This window comes from Antennarius striatus, chromosome 4 (genome assembly GCF_040054535.1).
Source record: "Antennarius striatus isolate MH-2024 chromosome 4, ASM4005453v1, whole genome shotgun sequence".
Lineage (NCBI taxonomy): Eukaryota > Metazoa > Chordata > Actinopteri > Lophiiformes > Antennariidae > Antennarius > Antennarius striatus.
Genome location: NC_090779.1, coordinates 17,624,029 through 17,649,635, shown reverse-complemented (window position 1 = coordinate 17,649,635; position 25,607 = coordinate 17,624,029). Strand labels below are relative to the sequence as shown.

Here is a 25,607-nt window from a genome sequence, read left to right as displayed (position 1 = left end):
CCTATTTCCATGTCTCTCCTCCAGCCCTAATATCCAAACACTAACCAGAAGACTCCTTCTGTACCTGCCGTTTGAGTCCTCCATGTTGTGCTGGAGCATTCTCCTCAAATTTGGCGAGCAGCTGGGTGGCCATGACCTTGACTTTGTTGTGGTTCCCTACAGCAGAGGCGTCCATTTTTCTCTCTGAAAGGATAGCAGGGACAGACGATCTGTCGTCACGACAGCCCCTGGATACCTCGTCCTGTGAGGAAGATGAAGGAATAAAATGTCAGTCTAGTGTGATGAATTTGTCTTTTCAAGTCAGATTGACTGCAATCTCAATAACCGCTGTGCCTTGCTGTCAGAATTACTCACATCATCAGACTGGCTGGTTTTTCTTCTCTTCCCTAAACCGTCAACATCCTTATCCTTTTTGTCCTATTGAGGAAACATTGAGTTATTTTCCCTCCTATGACAACAGCGACGTGATGACATGCCATTTTCGGAAAAAAAAAAAAGACTCCAAGAAGGATTAAGAAAAATGTAAGAAAAAGTTGTAAGACAATGACCTTTGGATTTCGTTTCCTTGAAATTGCTATACTCTGACCAAGTTTGCTGAGGAATGAGATGGGAGATTTGGTGCTGGCTATTAGGGCTGCTTTCTCCTCAGGACTCAAATTGTGGTTATCTGAACAGAAATAAAAAAATATCCAAGCATGAATGCATGAAAAAGTACTTTAAATCCTCTCAGGGGTTATTGGTAACAACATCTTCATAGCATCTATAAGAAATCAATACCAGATTTACAGAAGCAACAACCCAAAAAGCATTATCCAATCTCACCTCCAGGTGGCACTGTGTCCTTAAACATCTCATAGAACTGGCTGAGGTACATGACCATGGAGAGTTTGTCGGGTTCCACCACAGAGGACATCTCCTTGCCAGTCATACAGGGCGAGATGCCAAATTCCCTCTCTGCCACGTCAAAACCCAGCTGGTTGTTCTTCTCATGGTTTCGCTCGTCGAGGGAATCAAAGTCACTAAAATGAGAACAAGAGGAAGACAGGCATTGCACAGGATGAGTAAGATGAATGAAATTACTCTTTTTTTTAGTTGTTCATTAAACATTCGCTCTTACTTCTAGCAGTTAAATGCTCTGATACATTCATCAGACACTGCTAAACCTGTCCTCCCATAAGGCTGGCTGTTCAAGTCGGGACTGGAAATAAAGCTATGAGACAAGTCAGAGTCACAAAGCACTTAGGCTGTGAGCTGTAAGCTAAAAGCTATGAGCTAAACAGCACTTCAAACACTCTTCAGGGCTGGGGGGGAAGTTAGGGTGGTTTGAATTTGTCAATAGTACCAATCCTTTTCGCATTCCAGTCATTTGACCTGACCTTAATATAAACATTTGATAATGTTTCTTCAGCACAATGATCTGCTAATGCATTCTGTGAACCGATGTTACTCCCATACAGTTACTTTTTCATTCATCTCGATATTTGACTGTCCCAAAGACCAGATTATTGAAGAACACAACAAATTGATTTTTGAACAATCAGCAAAAGTTTAGAATAAAGACAGCAGATAATCTGACACAGCCTGCATTAACTGCTAATGAGGAAGCATTTGTGCACACGCTTCTGTGCATTTTGTAGGAAGCATTACCACAAATGTCATTTTACTGCAGCTGAAAATACCATTAACATGAGTCATCAATACGTCTCAACTGCACATGCGGACCATTTAGGAGCATTAGAACAACAGGCAGAGAGTGGGTGCTCCACTCAATTATTCTGAACCATCCGTCTCGCACATGAGAGCACGTGAACATGGTTTTCCCAAGGCGCCTCTATTCATCACTATCCCTCCCCTCCTCCCATCATCTGGCCTATCAAAGGACGCAGAACACAACTGCTACAGCACTCACTAAAGGTCAGGCAGGATACTTATAACTTATAATGTTAATTGCCATGTTGTCTCGAGAGGGCAACAAACTACATTAGATGATGCAGATGGAGACTGTTTTTATAGAGTGTGAGATGTAAAGTAGAGTGATTATGTGTGTGTGTGTGTGTGTGTGTGTGTGTGTGTGTGTGTGTGTGTGTGTGTGTGTGTGTGTGTGTGTGTGTGTGTGTGTGTGTGTGTGTGTGTGTGTGTGTGTGTGTGTGTGTGTGTGTGTGTGTGTGTGTGTGTGTGTGTGTGTGTGTGTGTGTGTGTGTGTGTGTGTGTGTGTGTGTGTGTGTGTGTGAGGAGAAGAGGAGAATGACGGATAGGCTGAGGAGAGCTCCCTCATGGGGCCAACAAGCCGTTATGACTGGTATCTGTCACCTCATTTACAGTGATGTACGACCAGAGAATAAACGTCATTTGCAAATAAAACAACTCACATCACACAGCAAGTCTGTCATCCTTGACAATTTAACCCACTAGTTCTAATCATGACAGGACCAGCTTAACAGAATTTCCGAAAGTCTAAAAAAATCACCAGACAATGCTTTGATTTACATAAACCAACTTGTCTACAGTGTGAGCTCTGCCAGATACTCACATGAGATCCGGTCTGTATCGGTCTATGAGGGCACAAAGGGCCAGACCGCTCTTCCAAGACATCGTGAGGTCTGTTACTTTAACATTCCTGTAGCCCTCAGTTTGTCTCTGGCACCAACTCAGCAGTTTACTGGATCGAGCGATGGACTCTGGCGTGGAAGAATGAGAAAATTGCAGGTTTGAGGTAAAATAATAGGTTGCATAGAATTTAGGATTAAACACGGAAGAAAATAAAAACTGTTTCTGGGCCGCAATACACATCTCTTTCTGGGATATCTCATGGCTTTGGCTGAGCGCAGGATTATAAAGTTTTATCATCGATTAGGCAACATTACGAACTGTGAGTCGTTAAATTTTGCGGATGTCAAGGAGGATGCACGTGAAAGGTTAGAAAAGGGTGCAAAACCTCTAAATGTGGAGATCAATGACAGAGTTAGTACACGCAAAATAATCTAGAGGCCGCAAATAATCCATCCAAACATTCCATCATTCCACTATTGATTCCATGGTTATTCATTCATGAGCAGACAAAGACTTCAAAACTGTTAAATCCAATAAGATTTCCTGGAAAGCCACACCATGCATTTGGACTTCGCGTTACCTTGCAACTGCTTGTCAAGCAGGCAGTTGTCTAGAGTGAAAATAGTTCATTATTACATTTCAGCAAAAGTGACCGCAGCGAAATCCTTCACTGATCAATCGGTAAAGCACAGTAAAGAGCTTCTTTAGACACACGTGACTGTCTCTCTTTTAAGCGTTTAAAAATTACACACCGTTCCTGGCCAACTTGGGTGTTGAAGAGTTGATGACATTCTCGATCTCAATGCGCATTTCCCTGGATTCCCCGGTGTCACAGAGGTGTCTCATCTGAAACAAACATGCATTAGATCAACAAAAACATGACTATAGAGTGACTAAAGCAGACAAAGTTTTTTTATTTGAGGTTTTTTATTTTTTAGCTTTCATACATACCTGACTGGGCTTGAGGAAGTTAATGCTAATGTTGGGGTAACGTGTTGTTGGGTCCAGGCTGTACTGACTGAAGTTCTTATTGACGTTTTCCGGTGTGGTTTGGGGTAAGAGACGGTATATACTCTCCCTAAAAGACAGAGGAGAAACCGAATGTATTCCCATGTACTACAATAACAGAGCCAGTGTCGGAAGGAACATACAGTGATGCTATGGCAAGAGATTAAGAAAACATGTTAACACGGTCATTAAAGATTTACATTTCTTTTAGATCTTATGACAGACTCTCATCCCATTAGTACTAGAAGAGGTGGGACTTATGCTAGAAATTACATATGGGCACAGTTCCGAGTAAAACACTTAGAGATTAAAGGGTGTGTTTGAAGTAGGAGAATGTGCGTGTGTGTGTGTGTGTTGTGCACAAGTGTCAGAATGTGAGAGCAACAGTACAATGACTCTTGGTGTGTGTGCATCAGTGTTTTCACAGCCTCACCTCTCAGCCAGCACCTCAAGAGGAGTTCTTCCCTGAGCCCAGCTCTTCACCATCCAGCCAGAGTCCATGGCTGCCAGGAAACCTCGAGCGATGCCAGTGCCCATAGGCCAGAAGGGCTGGAGACATCAGCCAGCACCACATTCAAAGACCAAATATGGCCACAGAGAAGCCAAGGATATTACAATTAAAAATAGAGGGCAGAATGTGACACAAAAAACAACCTCACAAGTGTAGAACAGATGAAAAACTATTTACAACCCACTGCCATCCCTCTCACCTCCAAAAGGCTGTCGCCCACTAGCGCCACCAGCAGCTTGTGACCTTGACGCTGGCGCACCATGGCAGCATTCTCTGAAGCGTACATGCAGGTAAAGTCGAACATGGCCACGTCAGGCTGGCCGTAGTGGTTAATGGCAAAATCCAGTGTGGGCAGCTGGTGGTTGGTGGAGAAATCGGCAGCCTCGCGTGCATAAGACAGCAGCGCAGCCTGGTCTACGTTAGCCCTGGACAGCAGTAGCTCCGTGTCTGCATAGTCCTGTAAGAGACGAGATAGATGGAGTGATACCTGCAAAAAAAATCACCTGAGACCAAGATGATCACAAAATATGAATACAATACTGTAAGTCTTGACAAAACAAGAGTCTTCAAATTAAACCACCCCATAACACAGCATTTACTCAGCACCACAATAAATTTGTTTGGCGATAATATGGACAGCTAACAAACTGGACAAGAAGTATAGCAAGGTACCAAAATGATAATGCACAGCTCAGAGTGTTACTGTGCTAGTGTTGTACTGTATGCAAATGAGCAATCAAAGCTTCATCGGTGACATAATTAAGCAGTATAATAATGACTGTGAGGGAAGTCTGGCATTTGGAGATAGTGACACTGCAACAGAAAAAATGCAGGTCAAAAATACATGAACTAAGAATCAATTTGAAGTTAAAGCCTCTCTGTACCGTGCTACAAAAGGTCAGAGACCTCGCGATGGATTTGAGTGTGCAATTCACAAGTCTCCCCAACATATAGCATTAAAATGCCTGCATGCTGTCATACTGACTTGTTTTCATAGAGGGCAGGGAGAGACACACATTCTTCCTTCTCCTGGCTCCCTGGCAGAGTAATTCAAGGTTGGTGTCAGTGAAGGTGGATGAGTGGAAGGGCAGGGCAGTGGAATATGGGAACTGCTATAAAAGGATCTGTGAAGGTCTGTGTTTAAAAAGGGAACTCCTAGAAAGAACCAGTCATTTATGACTTTAATGAATACGTGCCTACATACTTCAAATCCCTCTCTAGCTTCAGACCTCAGTGTTAATCAAACACTTGTATCGGCTCGCCATGATAATGCCGTCTTGCACGTCCATTCAGGATCAGTATATACTTTTAATGGTTTGGCCATATCTTCCTTTTTAAAAAAAATAGAAACACAAAATGAGAAAACCACTGACCGGTTTCGATTGAAAAAGGACTAAAGTGATTATGTCTGGAAAAACACAAGTTATTAACAATCCATTAACCTCAAAGCACCTCATTGTGCACCTTCAGTTATGTTTGTAAGACTGACATTTTAAAAGGTCTTTCCGGCTTCCTGTGGAAAGTCACTTGGAAAAGGAAGCTACAGTGTATAGTGAGGGGGTGAGTGTGAGTTTGTTTCCGAAGAAGAGTTGGCTTAGTTAGGCCCTTAGTCCGATACTGGGAGAAAACAAAGAGAAAAAAGACAGACTTCCACCATATTGGGCTGAGGACTGGGCTTTCATCACTCACATGCAGAATGACTCCTTTCTCCAGCAAACTCTGTTTCTTGGCGGTCATCACAAAGTAGTGAGTGTCATCCTTGTAGTAGACAATGTTTTCCAGATCGATTCCTACAAAGTCCAAGTGATAAATGCTTTGTTACACATTTTGTATAATTATTATGCTTATTTCTAGAGCTGGCAGTCACGCAGTCATTAGAGGAGTAATTACATATCTCAGAGGACATAACCAAAGCCCTGGGAACATTGTCATGTCAGCAATAAACTGTTGTAGGCCTGGCACAACCAACGGTAAAGCTTTTAATTGGATGAGACAATAAAGTTGGAGCTTAATGGTAGAACAAATAGTGCATCCAATTTACTTTGTTTTTGTCTCCCCAAATCAACCCTTGCATCAATGGCTATCCAGAAACTATTTTGTAGGTCTTCAAATTCCAAAAAATAAAATCTCATGTTGTTGATCTGTAGCAAGAAGTGCAATACAGTAATCCCTCATGACTCGAGGTTAATGCGTTCCAGGACCACCCACAAAAAATGAAATTCCACGCTATAGCGACAAACTATTTTATTATTTACTGTAATTTAAACGTTTATGACCCTCCCCATACCGATATTAAACCACCTTATATCTGTAATACCTTTCCCACACTCTTATAGAAATTTTAAAGCACTTTTAAGTGTTTCTTTAATACACGGAAGTGCACTACGTTCTGTGAGTCTCCGAACATAGCGTTCTTCCAGGTGCTGTCAGCCAATAGCATGCGTGTACGGTATCATGTGACTACCTACTAAAAATCTACTAAGTGGTAAAGCCGGACATCTTGACGCGCAAGTAAGCGAGGGACTACTGTAGTTTAGATAGTAAAAACATGAACTCTCAAGAGATGCAGCAGAAGGTGGCAGCGACAGACCTGTTGCTTCTCTGAGATCCTGAAAGAACTTTTGGTTGAAGATGAAGGCCACCCCGCTGATTTCCTCCACCTTTGCCTCCGCCGTTGTGTTCCTGTTGATGAAGTTAGCAGTGATGGCGATGGCGAGCTTTCCACGGAACTCCTTCCGCCTAAACCCTGGGCATAAATAGGAAAGGGCGACAAAGCAGAGCTCAAGGTCAGGAACCAGTGCACACAGAATAGACTTGTGACTCCATGGTGCCGTAAAATCAAATCACAACACAAGCTTCACATGCGTGTTTACATTCGCAAAACCCTACAAATACATTTTGCACACAATAAATGTAACCAGATGTTCTGTGTTATTCCCCAAAGCAGCTTTCTAGGTTATCAAGCTGCATGACTTTGTTCCTGTTGATCCCAGAGGGAGACTGCTGCTTCCCTTCACCGGTGCAGCAGGCGGCGGTACACAGAGGGGGTCATGGTACTCTCATCTACAGGGGTCCATTTACAACTGTGGACTCATAGAGGAAGTGGACTATTCAACAATTCCTATATTAGTCAGCTGGGGGAGTCGTAGAGGTACTATGTGAAAGCAGCAGCCAGACACACACGCGCGCACACACAGTCACAGACACATACACACAAAGATGTGCACAAACAGCCCGTTCTTGAAAAGCAACAGACTGAGGTCAGGCACTCCATCACAGCTGTACACAGAGTGAGGTCATCATCATTCTGAAAAACCTCCAAATGTGTTGAAAACACAAACAGAGCTGTTTGTGTTTCACCCAGTTAAGTCAGGGAAAAAAATGCATTACGAATGCAGCTATCCCAGTCTGTGCATGTAGACTTGCCTGGAAGTGTGTTTCTCCTCCCATCAGCTCCGATGATGACATCAAACTCCAGCTCATTTACAGGGTGTGTCCTGGGGTGGACCTCAGCCCTCCAACCTATCCCTATTAAAACACACCACATGTAATCACATGTAAAGGCATCCACTCAGTCTCTGATAGACAGTCCTTTGATGAAACATATGTTCAACTGCCTTTCATTTTTATAAGGTCAGTCAGGCATTCTGACTTACTTTCGGTCTCTTGATCTTCTGGAGGTTCAATAAGAGCCTTGAACTCTACATTGACATGGATCTCAATGCCCAGCAGGAGAGCCATTTTCAGCAGCATGAGCTGAAGCTGACGAATACCTACAATTCAACACAGAGAGGAAAAGAACATTTGAATGGCATGACAGTATAAAGCCATAGCATAAAACTTATGCCATAGCATCTGCAAACACTCACTGATATGATCGATAGCACCAGCGCAGAATTTTCCATAGAATTTCTTGGCCCCAAGGCCCCTGAGGTCGTGGATGGTGAAGGGCCAGAGATGTAACACGTTGTTCCGAGAGAAGGCATCTCTTTTTTCCAGCAGCACCACTTTAGCCCCCAGGAACGCAAGCTCGATGGCTGTGCGCAATCCACAGGGCCCCGCGCCGATGATTAGACACTAGACACAGACAGACATAGCTTTATTATAACTTGTGAATAATGCCTAACGGCTATATAATGGAAAACCAGGTCAGGACATTTGTCATCACTGGTTGCAATCCCACCTATTGGCTTGTAAACATTTTACATCTTGATAAAGGTACCTGCAGCATAGCTCCGACATCCTTTTAGCTGCCGTTTAAGAGGGATACATTTTCAGTTTGTATGATACCTAGCAGCAGCATCATCTACTGTAGTTCTTCTTGCAAATTGCAGCATGTTAATGACAGAGGTGCCACATAGGCGAGTTTATCCTATTTGTCTTGTACAAATAAAATAGAAATAGAAATAAAAGCCAACGAGCTCAGAACCGGTTCCAAATTAAACAGTGGCTGATCAGTGAAGGGTTTCTGGACAAGTCACATGTTTCTTTTGTACTGTTTTCGGGCAATTAAAAAGTTGTCCAGGGCTCCTTTTATCAATCATTTCAAAAATCAATAATATCAATCACCATCATCATTTATCACAAAAAATGACAAAGGGGAGTTTTATTTAACCAAAAATGACATTTTATTTTTAGTCTAAATTGAGGCAAATACCCATTTGTCTACAAATCCAACGGCAATTAATGAATCTCAACAAATAAAATCAACCTGGTTTATCAGCCTCGGCCCATCTGGAATCAACTAGATATTAAATGCTACAGATTAAGTGACAAATTAAACTGACCTGAAGTAAAATGCCTCCTCAATGGAAATTAAAAAGTGTCTAAGGTAATAACATACAGTGGATTATAAACATGGGCATCACATTAACGGATTAACCTGAAGTCACCCTAGAAAAAAAAATCGTAAAAGAATCCTAGAATTCACAACGGTTCAGGCTTACCTTTGAGTTGGTACAGGCTCGGCCCTTCTTGTACTCCTTCTGGCTGGCTCTCTTGTCCAATTTTGCCCATAATGCTTTGGCCTTCCAGTAATTGAGTTTGGACTTGAGCTTGTGATAGAAGATCCTGGAATCAGTGGGCTTTACTTCCAGGTGGTCACAAAGCTCCTGGAAGGCCTTGAGCGTGCCCTTACAGGTGGTGGCCTGGACAAAGTTGTCAAAAAGGATGTGGGAATGGTTCACCCCATCCCCTCCAGTTGCACCAGTGCCTCCATCCCCCATGGTCCAGACACATACAGGGCTGTCAGGGCCCCTCAGCCCCTAGACAGGGGTTCCTGGGTCCCAGCCCTGGAACACGCTTTCTCAGGTGTGGGGGGGTGGGGGTGCTTTAACTCTCACCCTCAGGCATCTTCATTCATAATCCTGAGACGTAATCCTGAGTAACACATATGAAAAGGTTCAGTGTGTAAAATTTTACGGTTGTAATTTGTAGAAAAAGCAAAATTGAAATTTCAAAAGCTTGAATGATAAAAATTACAAATTTCTAATCCAACACAAAACAAAGCAATGATTTTAAAAAAAGAAGAAGCAGAGGTTCTTTACAGCTACTACCCTAACTAGAAAATGATGGCATGATAGCGCAAGCAATCTATGCAGCAATAATGATAATGAGTCGTATAACAACTGTTAATCTGTCTAAGAATGAGGTCACAAGAGTGAGTAACATGTCAACATGGTAAAAGAGGCATCAGAAGCAAGAAAGGGTTCATCCAAATGTTTAACGCAATGTCTCAATAAACCACACAATGCCAATCCCTTTATCCTCCATACCTCCTATTTTCCAGAAGTAGACACCAGTGTCTCTAAATATACAGCTGACAGTGGCATGACACATACGTAAGAGGTCATTTTATTTCTTTCTCTTTCTCTTTTGTTTTTTTTTTCATTTTAGTCATTATGTGTTCAGAGGGTAGTGATTAGAAACTTTTCAATAAAGATACGAACTCTAGAGTATCCATTGTCCCGTCTATTTCCTGGACAAAACTTTCAGACAAGCTTTGGCTCTGGTTCTCTGAGCTTCATGGGGCAACAATGACAATCACCGTATTTTCCACAAGAGACCCTAATACGGGTATAAGGAAACTTGTTATAAAAAGACAACTAAATCTATGGAAAAATTACGACACTTATTGCACAATATGACAAGAAAAAAAAAGACATTGACTGGTTGGTCTGTTTTATAATGATTGGTCGTTACGCAATAACTGTGATAGGCTTACCTATCATTGTTTCCTTCACCAATGGCGTTATGTTTGCACCTGTGTAGGTTGCTTTGTTGGCCTGTATGAGAAGGATTACACAAATATGAGACAGATTTACATAAGACTTGGTGGATGGGTTCAATCCATATTAAGACACAACCCATGGAAGTATAGGATCCAGGCGAAGGGGAGGACTAACTATAACCATAAAGATACTGACTCTCTCTCTCTGTCTCTCTTTCTCTTACCCTGTCCTTATCTGCATTGTATTTCTTTTCCAGCCAACCCGTCAAGGCGGATGGCCACCCAAAAGAGTCGGGGTCCTGCCTGGAGTTTCTTCCTCAACCGCCCAAAAGAGTCGGGGTCCTGCCTGGATTTTCTTCCTCAATGAGGGAGTTTTTCCCCACCGCATTTTGCTTATGTTTGCTCTGGAGGGTTCTGTTGGGTTTTCTGTCTGCTAAAGCACTTTAAAATGTCTGTTTCCATAATTAAGTGTTTTATAAATAAAACGATTGATTGATTGACTGAGGAACATTCCCCTTTTTTTCCCCCATAAATAACATACTTGACAGATGAGCATGAACTAACATCTCTCTCCCTCTCTCTCCCTCCTTCCCCTTCTACTTTCGGGTTTTCCACCTATATGAATCACTTGGCGTAAAGCCATGATGTCATAGGCTGTGGCACTAGTAATGTCACTACTGTGAGTATTCTGTAGTTGTATGTGGTGGCATTATTTTTCAAGTGCAGCTCATGGACTAAAATACAAAAGAATCACTGTCATGTGGGTATGAGGATGCATGTATGCAGCCTTACCATTAAGTTTGTGTCACTTTTTCTATCTACGTATAGGTGTAAATTATTGTTAAAAAAAAAAAGTCATCACAATGTCACTGATAACCAATCAGGTGTCACCAGGACTCAAAGCAAAATTAATTTACACTGTTGGCATTTGTCTGTAAAAGCTTGAGCCTTATACGTCACTGACGAGGATATTGACAACATTCACGACTAGCCAAAGTCCTGGTAACAACACACAATGAAAGGGAGGCAGGTCCGGAGGTCAGCTGGCCACCGTTTTACATCCTTCCAACTCACTGCTCTTGGAAACAGCAGGATCTGAGGTTGGTCCAGCCAAAGTCAGCCCATCCAGCCGGGGGGGGCAGAGAGAAATGACCTCTTCCAAAACAAGCACTAAAATAACTGACTAAATAATTTCTTCTGTGACTCAGCACACATACATGCTGACAACAATGTGCACTCATATAGACGCAATGATTTTAGTATCCTTTAGTATCCTTTATGTGGGTCAGATAGATAGCACCAAAAAAATTAAAAACTAGGATTCTGATGAACTGGTCATAATATATAACAGCCTTCACTCATTTTATACGACAACGCAAATGATCCTACACTCACTTGTGAATAGTAGTGTACTCGGAATCAAAAATAAGTAAGCCAGCACAAAAATTACTCATATTGCCTGAAGACATGTGAAGCATGTTAGTAATGTCCTCTACAAGGATACAGACCCTCACACTGAACTGCAGAGACAACTGAAACTACAGTATATTAAAAACATGAAATGGCATAACAGGTCCTTTGTGATTTTTACAAGAAGCTTTAATATTTTTTTAAATGAGTTCCCAGTAGAACAGTGGAATATACGAATGTTAGCGGAAACATTATTTTAATTGATTAATCCTTTAGTTCATTGAACAGAAACTAAGGGAGTTTCTTGACAAAGGGTCAAACATCCTCATTGTCTGAAGGGGTGTGCAAGGATTAGAAGAAGCAGCACACCAGAATCCCACCACATCTGGATGAACTGTAAGATCTCACATGAGAATTACACATGTACATGCCAACCCTTGAGGTCCCACCCACCAAACATTTACCTTCGCCCCAACCTGCAAGTACACATATGAATACACAACAGACCTTTGCTTTTTATCAGATGCATTACATCACCCTATGATCTAAATATAGAAGCAAAGATTAGACCACAGGGATGAACGCAAGCTTGCTGTTGTGTACTGTTGTTTACAGCATTGCCACTTCCACTACTAAATAAGACTGCAAAACCTTATTTAATAGTGGTAAATAGTCCAGTAGCGCAAAATGCAAAATATAAATACAAAGCCTACAAAGAAGAAGACGAACCCACGCATCCAGAGAACATGCAAACTCCACACATGCTTTTGCATGTGTTTTACTTACATCCATTTAAGTTTTCATTCCAGAATCAAGTTGTTTAAAAAAATACGCATCAAACCAAGAGAGAATAGAGAATACTGTGTCTAAAACAAAAACAAAATAAAATAGAACACTCCATACAATCAGAAGGTGTTACTCAAAGCAGTCACTTTGGGTGTTACTCCACACAGTCACCATAAAATACTTTACTAAAGACTGTCTTTAGTAGACGTGTGTCTTGATTGACATGGCACCGGCTCTGAACTAAAAAATCTAATTTAATTGAATTAAAGTTAAAATGTTGTGGTCAAGGCGTTAAAACGTCAATAATACCTCCAAAAATGTTTCCAACGATATAAAAAAAAAAAATCTATTTATGGTGAGATAAATGAGTTGAACCCAATAACTGGGAAGACCGGGCTGACTATACACTTCCGTCTACATAGGTTTGCATTCTGAAATAGTCCACTTTCAGCCTCCAGCTGAAGGATTACTGATGCTGAAAGGACACCTTGGAGATGAAAGTAATACCACAACCTGTCTCATCTTCTCAAGCATCAGGAACTTGGCGGAAAGCAGCAGATGGAACACGATGCAACTTGATCTTTCTCCCCGAGCGCTAGATTTTGTTACAAGAATGGATTTACAAGCAAAGAATTTAGTCCATCAAACTTGGAACGGAGAAAACCTGATTTTCCAGTTCCTATATGAACCTCTGGATTTGACTAATATCCCACTAATTTATATCTATCCTGTTTGCGATGAGGCAGCTGCCAGTTTGTCTTTATTCACACAAACCTTCTTAAACTCAATATGATGGTCATGGATGACTACATCATAGATTGAGTAGTGCTTAGTACAGAGAAATGCAACCATTATTTTTCCATAGTTCAGTCTTATTTCTGCTTTTTTTGTTGATTGCAGCGAGTTAGATTTGGAAAAAAAACAGTCTCTAACTTTAGTAAATATATTTTGGCGGTGGAGATTCACAAGCTATTAATCAGTTATTAGAAGAGATAGTTTGGAATAAACCCTGGATGGGACATTTTGACAATGCAAAGTTAAGAGTACAATCCACAAATGTGATTTAAGAAGCAGGTGGAAACCTCAGGTCGGTGTGAATGTAATATGTCACACCACATGTTGCTGTCGCAAGCTCTCTAGTCAAATACATACAAAGTCAGACAGATTTACTATAATAAATCTAAACTGACAGTTGTTGATAAATGTAACATTTTTCCATGGTTTGCAATAATCAAATCATTAGGAACAGATTCAACAGCTCAGTGCGACAGATTTTCATTTTTGATCATATTTTTAATTGACTGGTCTCAACATTATTCTTCCCATTGAAGAGCACACGTTCTTCATGCCGGCTGCAGAAAGCAGTAGTGATTCTGGCTGTTTAAGGATTAAATAAGTTTGAGACTGCAGTAATAAAAGTCCATTTCATGTTAAATCCGTTTTAGAGAACCATCTAAACTGTTGCTGTGTGTTTTAGTTTGACAAACAATATTGACTAGATTGACTAGCTTTGATTTACGGTGAACTGATGGTCACCGCCTGCTCAGTCTTTCCACCAGCATACATGGGATTGGCCTACAGAAGTGTAGACAGCCGTTAGTCTGTTCACATCAGCAGACAAAAGAACTCAGAGAACACAAATATTTGTTGACTGAAACTCAACTTCATTCTGTCAGAAGTCGTCTCCAAACATCTGGCTTTTGAATCTCCTCAGCGTCTCACAGTCTGGCTGCAGCTGTACACTTTACTCCTTCAACTTATACAGTCCATGAGTTCTTATCCCTGTATGTTCAACAATGGAAGAAGCACCTGAGCCCGTAAACATTTACAGTAAGTAGTCCATGCTGTCCTCTCTCAACCCGAAACAGACTGACATATCGCTGTCAAAGGAAAAAAAAAACCCATCTGCTTCTCAGTGGAATCCATCCCAGCTATGGTGACTTTGGATTCAGTGTGTATGTGTATACAGTGTCCTCAAGTGTCATCATCGGTCTGGCCAGACCAATGGAAGCCTCACCAATAGATGCTCTATATTTATTTGAGAAGTTCCACTGTCACAGTGGTTAGGTTCCATGGTATACCACCCAATAAAATTTTATGGTTGTTATATCATAATGATTTTCATAAAAAGTTTTATACTCCTTCACCCGTCTTCAGAAAAACATGACAGAGACAGCACAGATGTCCATGTTTTCAAAAAATAAGATAAAACCCAAAATGTGAGGTAAAATGACTTGGAGGATGGACACCCAATTTGCTAGAAATTTATATAATGGCTGCCAAAAAAGGAAACACATCCTAGTAGTTATCCACCTTCATCATCAGCATCCCTCAGATAAAAGATGGGCCATTCCTGGCTTTAAACCTGTTCAATGGCTCAAAAATCCCACTTTCCCTCAGTCAAAATATTGTTCTTTTTAAATAACATTCTCCTTCTTTCTCTAAAATAAGATGCCGTTTTACTCTTATGTAATCCAGAGTTGACAGTGATTGAAGGTCAGAGGTTGTGTTCCTAAATTAAAAGTCTGTTCTGTTCTGCTGCCAGAGCAACCGTCCAATCTGCTACATAAAAAAAAGGGAGCCATATTACCTTTCTGAATAAACTGACCAATGCCAGACATGTTCCAACCATAACACAGGACTTAAATATATATTAATAGATTACAAAGGTTGTTTCCTCTGAAATTCATATCAGTGGTGCTTCAGGGGAGTCTATGCCTGGATAGCTTGCCAAATATGGTTGACTGGAGCAGCTTGCCGGGACCTGCCAAAGCTATTTGATTTAGAAAACTTGTCAAATCCCATCTCGACTGCCGCCTCTCACACCTCCACGACTTATGAAGCTGGAGTAAAGTATGAGGACATAAACATGGCAAACCAGAGAGAGATGGAAGCTTCATACAAAATCAGTGAAAAGTTGCTCAGAAAAATCAACTAGTCGCATTTCACATTTGGTTATTCATTTTTGATTTGCAAATTTTTATACCAATGCATATGATAATTCATTTCTGAGAAAGACTGTGTCCAAGAGGAGAAATAAAATGGGTAAGATAAATAAACCAAGAGTGCGTAGACAGCATTCAGAGTTGCTCTGGGGGGTTTTTTCCCCCCTTGTAAAATCAAACTGATTCTTTTGTCTCTCTGTGTGTTCAGACATGAACGATGATGGACAGGAATATAAACATCTGGGACCAGATAGACTCTTAAAACTAAACTATAAAAACTAGGCCTCATAATTCAATCATACATTTTAACACACAAAGGACAAATCCAATGTGTGTTTCTTTGTCTGGCCGGCCATGGGAAACGACGGTGTAAATCTGTAGCTTTCTTCTCTTCACCATATTAATTACAGAGCTGGGCTTTAACTTTGAAGAGGCTCAGAAACCAACCAGTTCCACTCTGTATTCCCGGCTGCTGGATACACTTGAACAATCCAACAGGCAAAGACTAGAAGAGAAAACAAGTGATGTTCCTCTGATATTTATCAGTAACAGAAAACATATAATACTGATTCTGTGAGGATACAAATTAAAACTAGAAAACCCGATGAATCTAGCTCATCATCGTTCAAGCTCAAGCAATCAGGAACTAGTTCCCTGATCAAACTAGAGCAAAGCCTCATATGGTGATCACCAGAAACATGTTTCCAGTTTGATTAAAAAGCATTTATATGCATAAAATAGATATTTTTATGGAGTGTTGATATAATGTAGTAGCATAATTCTACAACATCTGTTTTGTTTTGTTTTTTTTAAATGCAAAAAGTAGTCAAAAGAATATTAACATTTAAATATGTCCCATTTGGTAACCAAAAAGAACAAAAAAAACTGGATGCAGATCTGCCTCAAAACCTAATCAACTCTTCCATGTCTGGCGGCTCATCCCCATGTCAAATTTTACTCACGTCCATCAATGTCCATACAAAATATCTAAGACATGGTCAGATAAACATGATAATTACATTACCTGCACTGAAAGAAACTTTTGATAACAGCTAGGCCAAGCACTGATGGTGGAGGTAAAAAAAAAAAAGTTGCATGTCGCACAATGCCCCCTTCTTTATTTAGGAAATACAAAAAAACAATGTTATCTGCCATCCAGACATGACAGCAAGAACAAGTACAAACTATAATAATTTCTAAAAATAGAGTATACAAAGTCATATTTCAATGATGAATACTCATTAAAAAAAACAGTGGCGCAGATACAGTTTACAAAATACACCATGGTTTTCATTCAGGGTTCATTCTTTCCAGATTCAGTATTTCATTTGAAATACTTTTATCAGCAGCATCAGCAGCATCTAACAGGGCCAAACAAAACAATGGCTCCCAGGCAAAACCCTTGTGGGACACTGAACAGTGACACGCAGTGAACCAACATTCATACACAGATCAACCGATATCTACACACATCCTTGGACATGGACTTGGGACAAACTCTCAGAACACAGTGAGGAAGAGGAGAATTAGGTTTCATTCTCACTGAGTTTAAAGCTAGGATAGTGATGTGGATACCCAATAGCTTGGCTGTAAACCGAGAAGCTATGGAGAGCAGACTACAAATGTCATCAGGGCAAAGATCTACACTCTACGGAATGAGGTTTAACCAGTGAGTGCATTCTTAGCAAAACTAATTATTCAGTGTTGGTTTGCACACTAACTGTAAAACATCTATTTACACTACTACAAGAGTGCCGCATCTGACGTTTTCACTGGATTCCCTGCTTAGCTGCTCGCTAACCAATGATCTATAACCTACGCAAAAAAAAAAAAAAATTACAAACACACACATGTTGATGAAAAAAATATAAAAGCACATTTATTTACCTTGAGTTACTTAGAAATTTATTTCCCTTGTGCAGGCTCATGAAATAGTTCAACATATCCAAAACTGGAGGAAGGTCAGCTCTCTGATGGCAACAGAACACTCACACAGATCCATAGATCTGTGTGAGTAGTAATTTCCCCGTAAAAGGGGATTAATAAAGTTCTGCTTCTTCTTCTTCTTGAGTACGCCAACAGCTGTACAGACGAGCATTAAAACACACTCCTCCTACATGAAACTCAAATCTCTCTTGTGTTTCTCAAGAAGCAGGCAGGAGTTCAATCAAGTGTCTGACAGGTGCAGCACAGATCGCATGTAATGACAGCTCATACTTCAAGGTAAGTCATGTTTCAATTAAAAAAAAGTATGGAACTATAGAAGGTATTCAAACTTACAAACTCACAATAAACAGCAAATTTCTTTGCATCTGTATTCAAGAAATCTATGATGGCAACTGTAGCCTCACACATTAAGCACTTTCCTGAATCACAGATAATTATGGGGGCACAAAAACAAACTTCAAGGTAGTATCTAATAGAGTGAGACTACCTCCAGGCTGCCATAGCATCAGTTGTTAAGATAGTTCTGTTCCTTCAGTACAACCTTAAAGACATGGTTGAATGTGATTGACCGGTTGCAAACATCACAGGTATAACAAGGTACTGTATATGGCTCTGGCGATGCACAGACAGACCTCCTACCTAACTCTGACTGTAAAGGACAAAGCCTGTAGATTTCTTGTGAGAAACCAATGCCACACATTACTGGACTTGTTCCTCTGTCAGGCCTGCCACAGAAGAATTTGTCTCTTGTCCAGATAATAAGGCCCTGCGCCTCCTCTACACACAATCAGAGAGCAAATGTGAAATATGATGTGGTCTCCAGAGAGATAAACACTTCATTGGATTGACAGAGCCTGAAATGAGAGGGCGGTTAATGGCTAGGCAGCTGGTTGATGAAGCCTGATAGCTGAAGTGAACAATACCTGACTGGTTACACAGAGGTCTATATAGCCTGGTAGTTGGGGACATCAACTGGCGTAAACACTATCTTGTTTATTGGACTACAAAGATGGCTTATTTACCATGTGAGTTTAGAATCCGCCTGGAGAGTGGAGGGTGAATGGTGTCCAATCATTCCAAATATGTCCACAAGTAGCGGAGGAAAAGTGAACTGTTCCTCCATCAACCTCTGTAAACACTTTGCATTAAACAGCAACTTGACCAATAAAGGCTGCAGTCAGGGCTGAGGTTGTAATGGATTTATGACAACCAATGCCATCATAACCACAATTTGAGTTGCTTCTTTTTAGATACGTACAGTATGTCTTATTACTGTTAATGTCTATCACTCTTTTTTATGAGAAAGGTTATTTCCTTATAAGCACAGCACCGACAGACCCACAGATTTTGTGTTGGCCACTATGTTGGGGGTATGGTGTAGAGTATCCAGAGATATACAAAAATGGCAATCAATAGGCTACTCTATGGATGCTAGCCATAAACCGCCATACAATAGTAATGTGTTGCTATTTCACTGTAGTAACAAAGTATTCTCGTGGAACTATATTTAACTCCATATAGTTGTGTGATATTACAATTAGCTCTCAGGATTCAGTCTTATCTTAAATGCATAATGCGATCCAACAAAGGGAAAAAAAGATGATCTCCATTTAATTCAAATCCAAGAGCAAGTCAACAGTCTCTTTCCAAAGCTGAGCCAAACACACAAAGTTAAATAGCAAAAGATCATACTAGTTATAGAGTTCTCTCTCAAAGTCTCCATTATGTTCCACAGAAATGAAAGTGCCATTGATAAGACTTCAACAGAGGTTGTACTGGACAGGGATTTATTGATGACATATCACGTGTATATATCTGGCAAAAAATAGGTGAAAAAGAATTAACTAAAAATAACACACTGTAGCAGCGTACTGTATGTTTAAGTTCATTCCCTCATGCATGGTTCATTCCAACAAGGTTTCTGTGTAGATGTGAGACATGATTTTCTTATACCCTGAAAAAGTAAATCACATATTACAGAGTTTCAATAATCAACTGTTAATAACAGAAAATATTTCAGGGTGCCGTCTAAAATCTCAAAGGAAGCATCTTCCTTCATGAGGCTGACAAGACCAACACATGGCAATCAAGTATTAAACTCCAATAAAAAATGGATAACCGCTCACTGGATTGTTTATGAGAATGATTAGAGACATGACAGATATCAGCTACAGGATGTAACTCATAAGTCTCCTGGCATTACCAGTGACAAACCTCTCCTACAGTTTTACAACCACCAATCTCCAATGTATGAGGAGGAGGGGAAAGTAGGATTGTATCTCTGTTATAGTGTTCAAGGGTCAGCAGGCCGGTGAAAGGCAGTCTACTCGGCCCGGCCTCAGGAATGTGTTTGTAACACTGGACTACTTCTGACCTACAAGAAAGAAGAAACAGTCAAGGCGTAAGTCTCTGAACCAGAACTGTGACAAATCATGAACCAAAACAGGGCTTGGGCCATCGGACGAAAAAAATAGGACAGGAATTATACCTTCATATCTTGTCTTGAGTTTCGACTTTAAAGCATTCAGATTTATTTACTTAGACAACATGAACTTGATATCCTTAACAGTATCTTCTATCAGGTCATTCAGCTTTACAGTGTCTGTCTGAGTCAAAAGAAGATGTAATATCCTCTTTCCATAAAAGCCACAATTGAAGCGTTAACTTACAAATCTTCTTTCAACTATTTCCTTACAGTTAGGAGCTTGTTGCAGAATGCCACCCTCATACAATGAACAACATACCAGCAGCATCCAGTTACAGATGTTTCTCCTTTTAAAAGGACTTATCAAGCACTAGATACACCACAATACACATGTTGGGCCAAATGCCACAACAGCCTTCTGTAAGTGTGACGTTTCAATGCAGCTGGTTCTGGGTGTAAGTCGGCATCCATCAAACTGCTTTGTAGAGAACAGAATAACCACGTAAAAGAATTATTGACTATGTCAGTCACATGATAGATAGATACAGTGCACCCTGTTACTTGCGGTTAATGCATTCCAGGAACCACACGCGAATGACAAATTCTGCAATATAGCGACAAACTATTTATCTTGTTATTTACGGTAATTTAAACATTTATGAACGCTCCCCATACTGATATTAAACCAACTTCTATCTGTATTACCTTTTCCAACACTCTTACGGACTGTTAAAGCACTTTTATGTCTCACGGAAGTGCATTGCGGTCCGAGACTCACGGAACGTAGCACACTTGCGGATGCTGTCAGCCAATAGAATGCATGTACAGTATCACGTGACTACCTACTAAAAATCTGAGTTGAGGTGAAGTCGCATCTGTTGATGCACGAATGCATGAGGGATTACTGTACTTCCAATTGGATGATGAGGAGCTCTGCATCTTTATTCCACCCCAAAGTTGCACAAATACAATGAAGATGCAATGACACTTCTGTTTGTTCCACCTCTATGAAGGTCAACAGAAGCAGTAGTAACTCCAAATCACACATTGCCTGAATGTGAGGTGGAAAGGACATCAAGTTACTGGCAAGGTTAATTGCTTTTTTCCCCCCTTAATTAGTTAACCCACTCTTTCCAATACACTCAACGCATATGTTAGACGTAATTTTACACCCTGATGCAAATGTGTCCAACATCATCCTTCCATAGATCAGGAAACACCAGGACAGTTTTTAAAATCACATTCTTCCTCCCTTCTTCCATTGCTCTTCCCTTCTACCCTTGTGAATGTACTAAAATACCATAGAGAAGGGATGGTGTTGCCTGATTTCTGTGTGAAAAGGGCTACAAGTGTACATTTCAGCACCATTGCTAACCTTTCTGCGGAACAAACAATCACCTAATCACACTTTCATCATCTTCACACAGAACACTGGGGTAGAATAAATATACAATAAGGACAGGTGGGTTAATCACGATCACGATACAGCAGTCGCTGCATCGAAAGACTTCCTCGATCTGTTCTTTCATCTGGAAGTTTTTCCAAACCCATGGTGCTTCGCAGTGTCGTTGGGAGTCAGAGGTAGACAAAAGATCACACCTTCCCTCTAAGAGAGTCAGCAAGGGGTCGGGGCAATGCAAATCAACTTAATCACATCAGGCCACAATAAAACTGTTGGTAATCAATCTGCAAGAGAAGCCTGTCGGAACATATGACTAAAAAATACAGTGATAACTGAAAAATCCATCTACTACATCTTATCGTTCATTACAATACCAATATATATTTAAACAGTGTGTTAATATAAATGGTAACGTCTACATTTGGCAAAACAAATTCAACAAATAATACAAAAGATATTCAACCACGCGGAAAAGACAAAACATTTTTATCACCTCAGCATACAGCATATAAATAAGTCAGACTATACTCATCATCAAGTTCCCATTAGTGAACCACCAAACAAACATCCTCCTCCTTCTCTCCTCAACATCCTAATCTCTTTAGTGGGAAACTGGGTTATGATAACACAGACACTAATGTCTGTCTGCCTTGCAATGCTCTGTGCCCTCAGAGAAGATGTTCAGCGTCTTGCACTGAAGCTGCTGCAACCACAAATACAAGGGGATGAAATCTGACAAAAGGTTAGCATCACCGATCAATGAGTGCATATTCACCATCACTCTCCTGTGACAGGATAAGAGCCTTTGTCCAAGGGAAACGCCTGTCAGGTCAGGACCTCGCTGATCCATTAAGTCACAGACTGACCCTTGTTGCTGAGCATGGTGAGAGCCAATCTGGGTCAGTTGTTGTAATGCAATATTGTTGTCCAGGTAAATGTGCTGTCTGTCAAAATGACCAATAACAGACACATCCAACAATCTTCACCATAAGACTCCAAAGGAGACTCTGAAAGACTTGGGAATCATAATCATCAGACGGGTAGTTGAGGCATGCACAACACTGAATACAAGTAGTACATGCATAATTACAACAGCGAATGAGATTCTGTTTTCACCTATGTGTGCTGTGTGTTGATTCATTGCTTTGTCAGAAGGTAGGTTGGTTCTGGTCCAGAATGAAACCCATTGAATTTTGTTTTAAATCTGAATGAAGGGATGGATTCTAAATTTTCAATTCACTTAGCAACGCAGGATGTTTTTCAATATCTCCATAAAGTCTTTTGGGAATTAATGCTTGGATTTTGATTAGAAAAAAAGAGGTGTGTATAATTTGGTGCAATTTAGAAAAAGAAAAATTTGAATACACCATGATAAACAAATTGGCTGCCATAAATCCAGGAACCATAAATCATGTAAACAGGGCTATGAGTTTGATTTTTGATAACATTTGCTTGACCTGAGGAGGACTGGTGGGCCTTAGTGGAAGAATGTGCTTCACTGTGAGCCAATGTAGATCAGTTTGCGGCTTGGATGGAAGTACAGTAAAACCAAACTGTGGAATTTTCAAAGAGAATCCAGATTTCTTCTTTGTCGAACACAGCAGACAGACAAGAAACTTCAATACTTTTCCTGTCATGATTCATATACAGATTTGCAAAACAGAAAATACAACCAATGCAATAATATGTGTTTTTACCTCCTGATAGTGAAATGTTTATAGTCATTACAAGTCACTGATGTATAATATACTTGTCAACATGTAAAGACCAAGTCTACGATTGTTTCATTATATAGTCATTTCCATGTAAGTGCCCCGGGGGTGAATATTGCAATCTAACGCATTCCACAGGCTGTTCCACTCCCCCTTCCATCTGCAACTTAAGGTTGAGAGCCTCACTTGGACACATCGTTAGCGCATGTCATTTCACAAACCATTACAACAAACTGTGCACGTACACAGATTAATAAAACGCCACGTTTATTGCCGGGCTGCGCCTCTAGTCCCTCCATGAAACCAGCGGACCGTGACATTCCCAAACATGCAGAGGTGCAGTCGGCGGATCCAAGGGTAACGATCAAAATGCGCCGTGTTTGCTCACCAGTACGGGAGGAACACTCTTTCTCACCTGGTGTGTGTTTATATTCCACTGATATATAGCCTTATTGAATCCATGTCCGTTTATAAATCCACAACTGCCTGTGAAAACCACTGTATTGCCGTGTTATTTCATTGTATAACGCATGTTGTGGCCAAGTGCTTTGAACCACACAGCGGAGACGGCGCAACTTGAAACTGACAGAGGGATAGGGTTAAACCATAACAACAACCGGGAGGGGGGACACAGTAGGAATATAAATAGCAAAACGTAATCGTGTCAACGTCAGACATATATTTTACAATATAAAGAGCCAAAATATTTTTATTGTGTAGAACATATTTCATTTAACAAAAAAAATGTAATTTTTTTGATTTTTTTCTCTGGATCTTTTTTCAGAATGTAAAACGGGTAACCCCCCACTACTTTTTGGAGTGAACTGCATGTTTTAACTCGGTTTAATCCGATTGGTCTCTTCAAACGTGACGCAGCAGCACTGCTGCCTTCACGTGACGTCAGATATATTCACACCAGTTTACACAACAGGGAAAGACGGCGGCGGTACACATGATGGTCAAATTAACAGGGATTTTAACGTAATTCAGTTTCACTGTAAAGCGTTTCATGAAATTATAATGACACATTACATAAATAAGTCACAGTCGATACAATCATATTAATTACATCAAAATCAGATTGCATGAAAACTTTGCATGGGCTCTCAATGATACTATTATGTAATTATATGTCATTATATTGTTTGCATGGGTTGTGATATGAATGCATTGATTTTTGTTTTTGACATGAAGTCATCAATACTTCAGAAGCAGTACAGTAGTTTTCTATTTCCGTACGTTGGTTTTGGCCAGTTTTCTGCTAAGTGATGGTTAGGGGTTAGGGTTTAGTGGGGAAATGATCATGAAAATTGAAAGGTAATCACCAATATAAAACATAAACAATATAAAGCACTCATATAAATTGTGATGGAAATCATTAAAATAATTTTCATTTGATACAACATGTGACAACTTCATTGTGTGTGGTTATATTGTAATAATGACAAGATTATGGATATTGTACTCCATTTCCGCTAATAGGTCATACAAAATCCCAATTATTTGACCTTTGATTTCATGTACCCTTTGAGAAAAGTTATAGCTGTATTGGCTTGTGCTCTGGATTCTGTTTGTTCACTGTTGTTTTGGGATTCAGAATAATTTAATAAACACAGTATTTGCAGTACACAGAAGATTTAAATGGCATTTGTTATAGAAGATTAGACAGATGGAATATAATTTGTAGAGTAATATAAAGAAATTGATGTTATTTTTGAGTGTCAGTGGGTTTGCTGTGTCTGTCAGCTTTTGTATTCCCACACAAAAGATTACCATTTAAATCCAAAAATGCATTTGTTTGTTTTTTTTTAAACAAGCACAGACATTGACTGTGTCATTGCTTTAGAAGGGCTGACGCCTGTGCTAAGGAAAACCACTTCAGATTACAACTTTGGAAAATTATAAGCTTTAAACAATCACTTTCAAATGGCAAGACATCACATGGAAAACAGAAGAGAAAGTCCAGCTGCTTTTCACAGAAATATATACTGCCACTTTGTTCTGTTCCAATCACAATGTAATACTTACACTCAAAGACAAAACAAAATTCAATCTGACAGCATTCATGACTGTAAGTTCAAAGCTAACTAGAACCAATGCAGTCACAGACTGCAACATCCTGTGACACCCCTGAATTCAAAAATTTACCCTGACCTACGTGTACTTGCAGAGGTCAAAGATCCAAGCTAGTGCTCTGACCCACTGTCATTGATCAAAGCATTAGCTTTGATCTGTGGTCTTCTCACACCGGCCTTCTCGTCTTTCTATCTGGTTCCTGAATGTACAAAAGTTGAACTTTGACCTTGACCTAGGTTTCTCAAGGTCAAGGCCATCCTCTCATTTTCATCCCTTTTGTAGCCCATGTAATGTGTTTTTGTTTCCTCTTTCTATCTGCAACGGTTGTGAAGATATTTGGTGGACATACTAACGGACGGACGGACGAACAAACGACAATCACAATACATCACCGCTTTGAAGTGCGATGTAATAAGAGCTGTAATTGATTGCCCTATTGTAAACATCTTGGTTGACTCAAAGGAAAGGTCAATGACATGCAGGCCATTGTAAAACCCTTTCAGCTGTGAAATTCACTGATGTTTCTAATGTGCCACAACTAGATCACAAGAAAATTGATAAGAGCCTTCTGATCTCAGACAAACCGTGATCACCAGTAGGTTTTTA

The 25,607-nt window shown here is 40.3% G+C and overlaps 1 protein-coding gene across 33 annotated transcripts in view; it reads right to left on the bottom strand.

Annotated features, from left to right (window-relative positions):
* The window catches only part of mical3a (microtubule associated monooxygenase, calponin and LIM domain containing 3a), a 79,716-nt gene that overhangs the window by 35,814 nt on the left and 18,295 nt on the right, over positions 1-25,607 (bottom strand). For 26 of the 33 annotated variants that reach the window (XM_068313211.1, XM_068313223.1, XM_068313219.1 and 23 more), the window contains 16 exons: positions 9,016-9,448; positions 7,939-8,146; positions 7,726-7,842; positions 7,496-7,597; positions 6,660-6,815; positions 5,759-5,859; positions 4,269-4,526; positions 3,992-4,107; positions 3,502-3,628; positions 3,303-3,396; positions 3,131-3,160; positions 2,531-2,678; positions 823-1,019; positions 549-667; positions 355-417; positions 65-241 (listed from right to left, as the gene is read on the bottom strand). In XM_068313211.1, coding sequence (XP_068169312.1) covers positions 65-241; positions 355-417; positions 549-667; positions 823-1,019; positions 2,531-2,678; positions 3,131-3,160; positions 3,303-3,396; positions 3,502-3,628; positions 3,992-4,107; positions 4,269-4,526; positions 5,759-5,859; positions 6,660-6,815; positions 7,496-7,597; positions 7,726-7,842; positions 7,939-8,146; positions 9,016-9,294 — 2,292 coding nt within the window. In that variant the 5' untranslated portion in view covers positions 9,295-9,448. Of the gene's footprint in view, positions 1-64; positions 242-354; positions 418-548; positions 668-822; positions 1,020-2,530; positions 2,679-3,130; positions 3,161-3,302; positions 3,397-3,501; positions 3,629-3,991; positions 4,108-4,268; positions 4,527-5,758; positions 5,860-6,659; positions 6,816-7,495; positions 7,598-7,725; positions 7,843-7,938; positions 8,147-9,015; positions 9,449-10,292; positions 10,354-25,607 lie in introns of all 33 variants that reach the window. The other 7 variants (XM_068313218.1, XM_068313243.1, XM_068313246.1 and 4 more) reach the window with 2 other exon arrangements.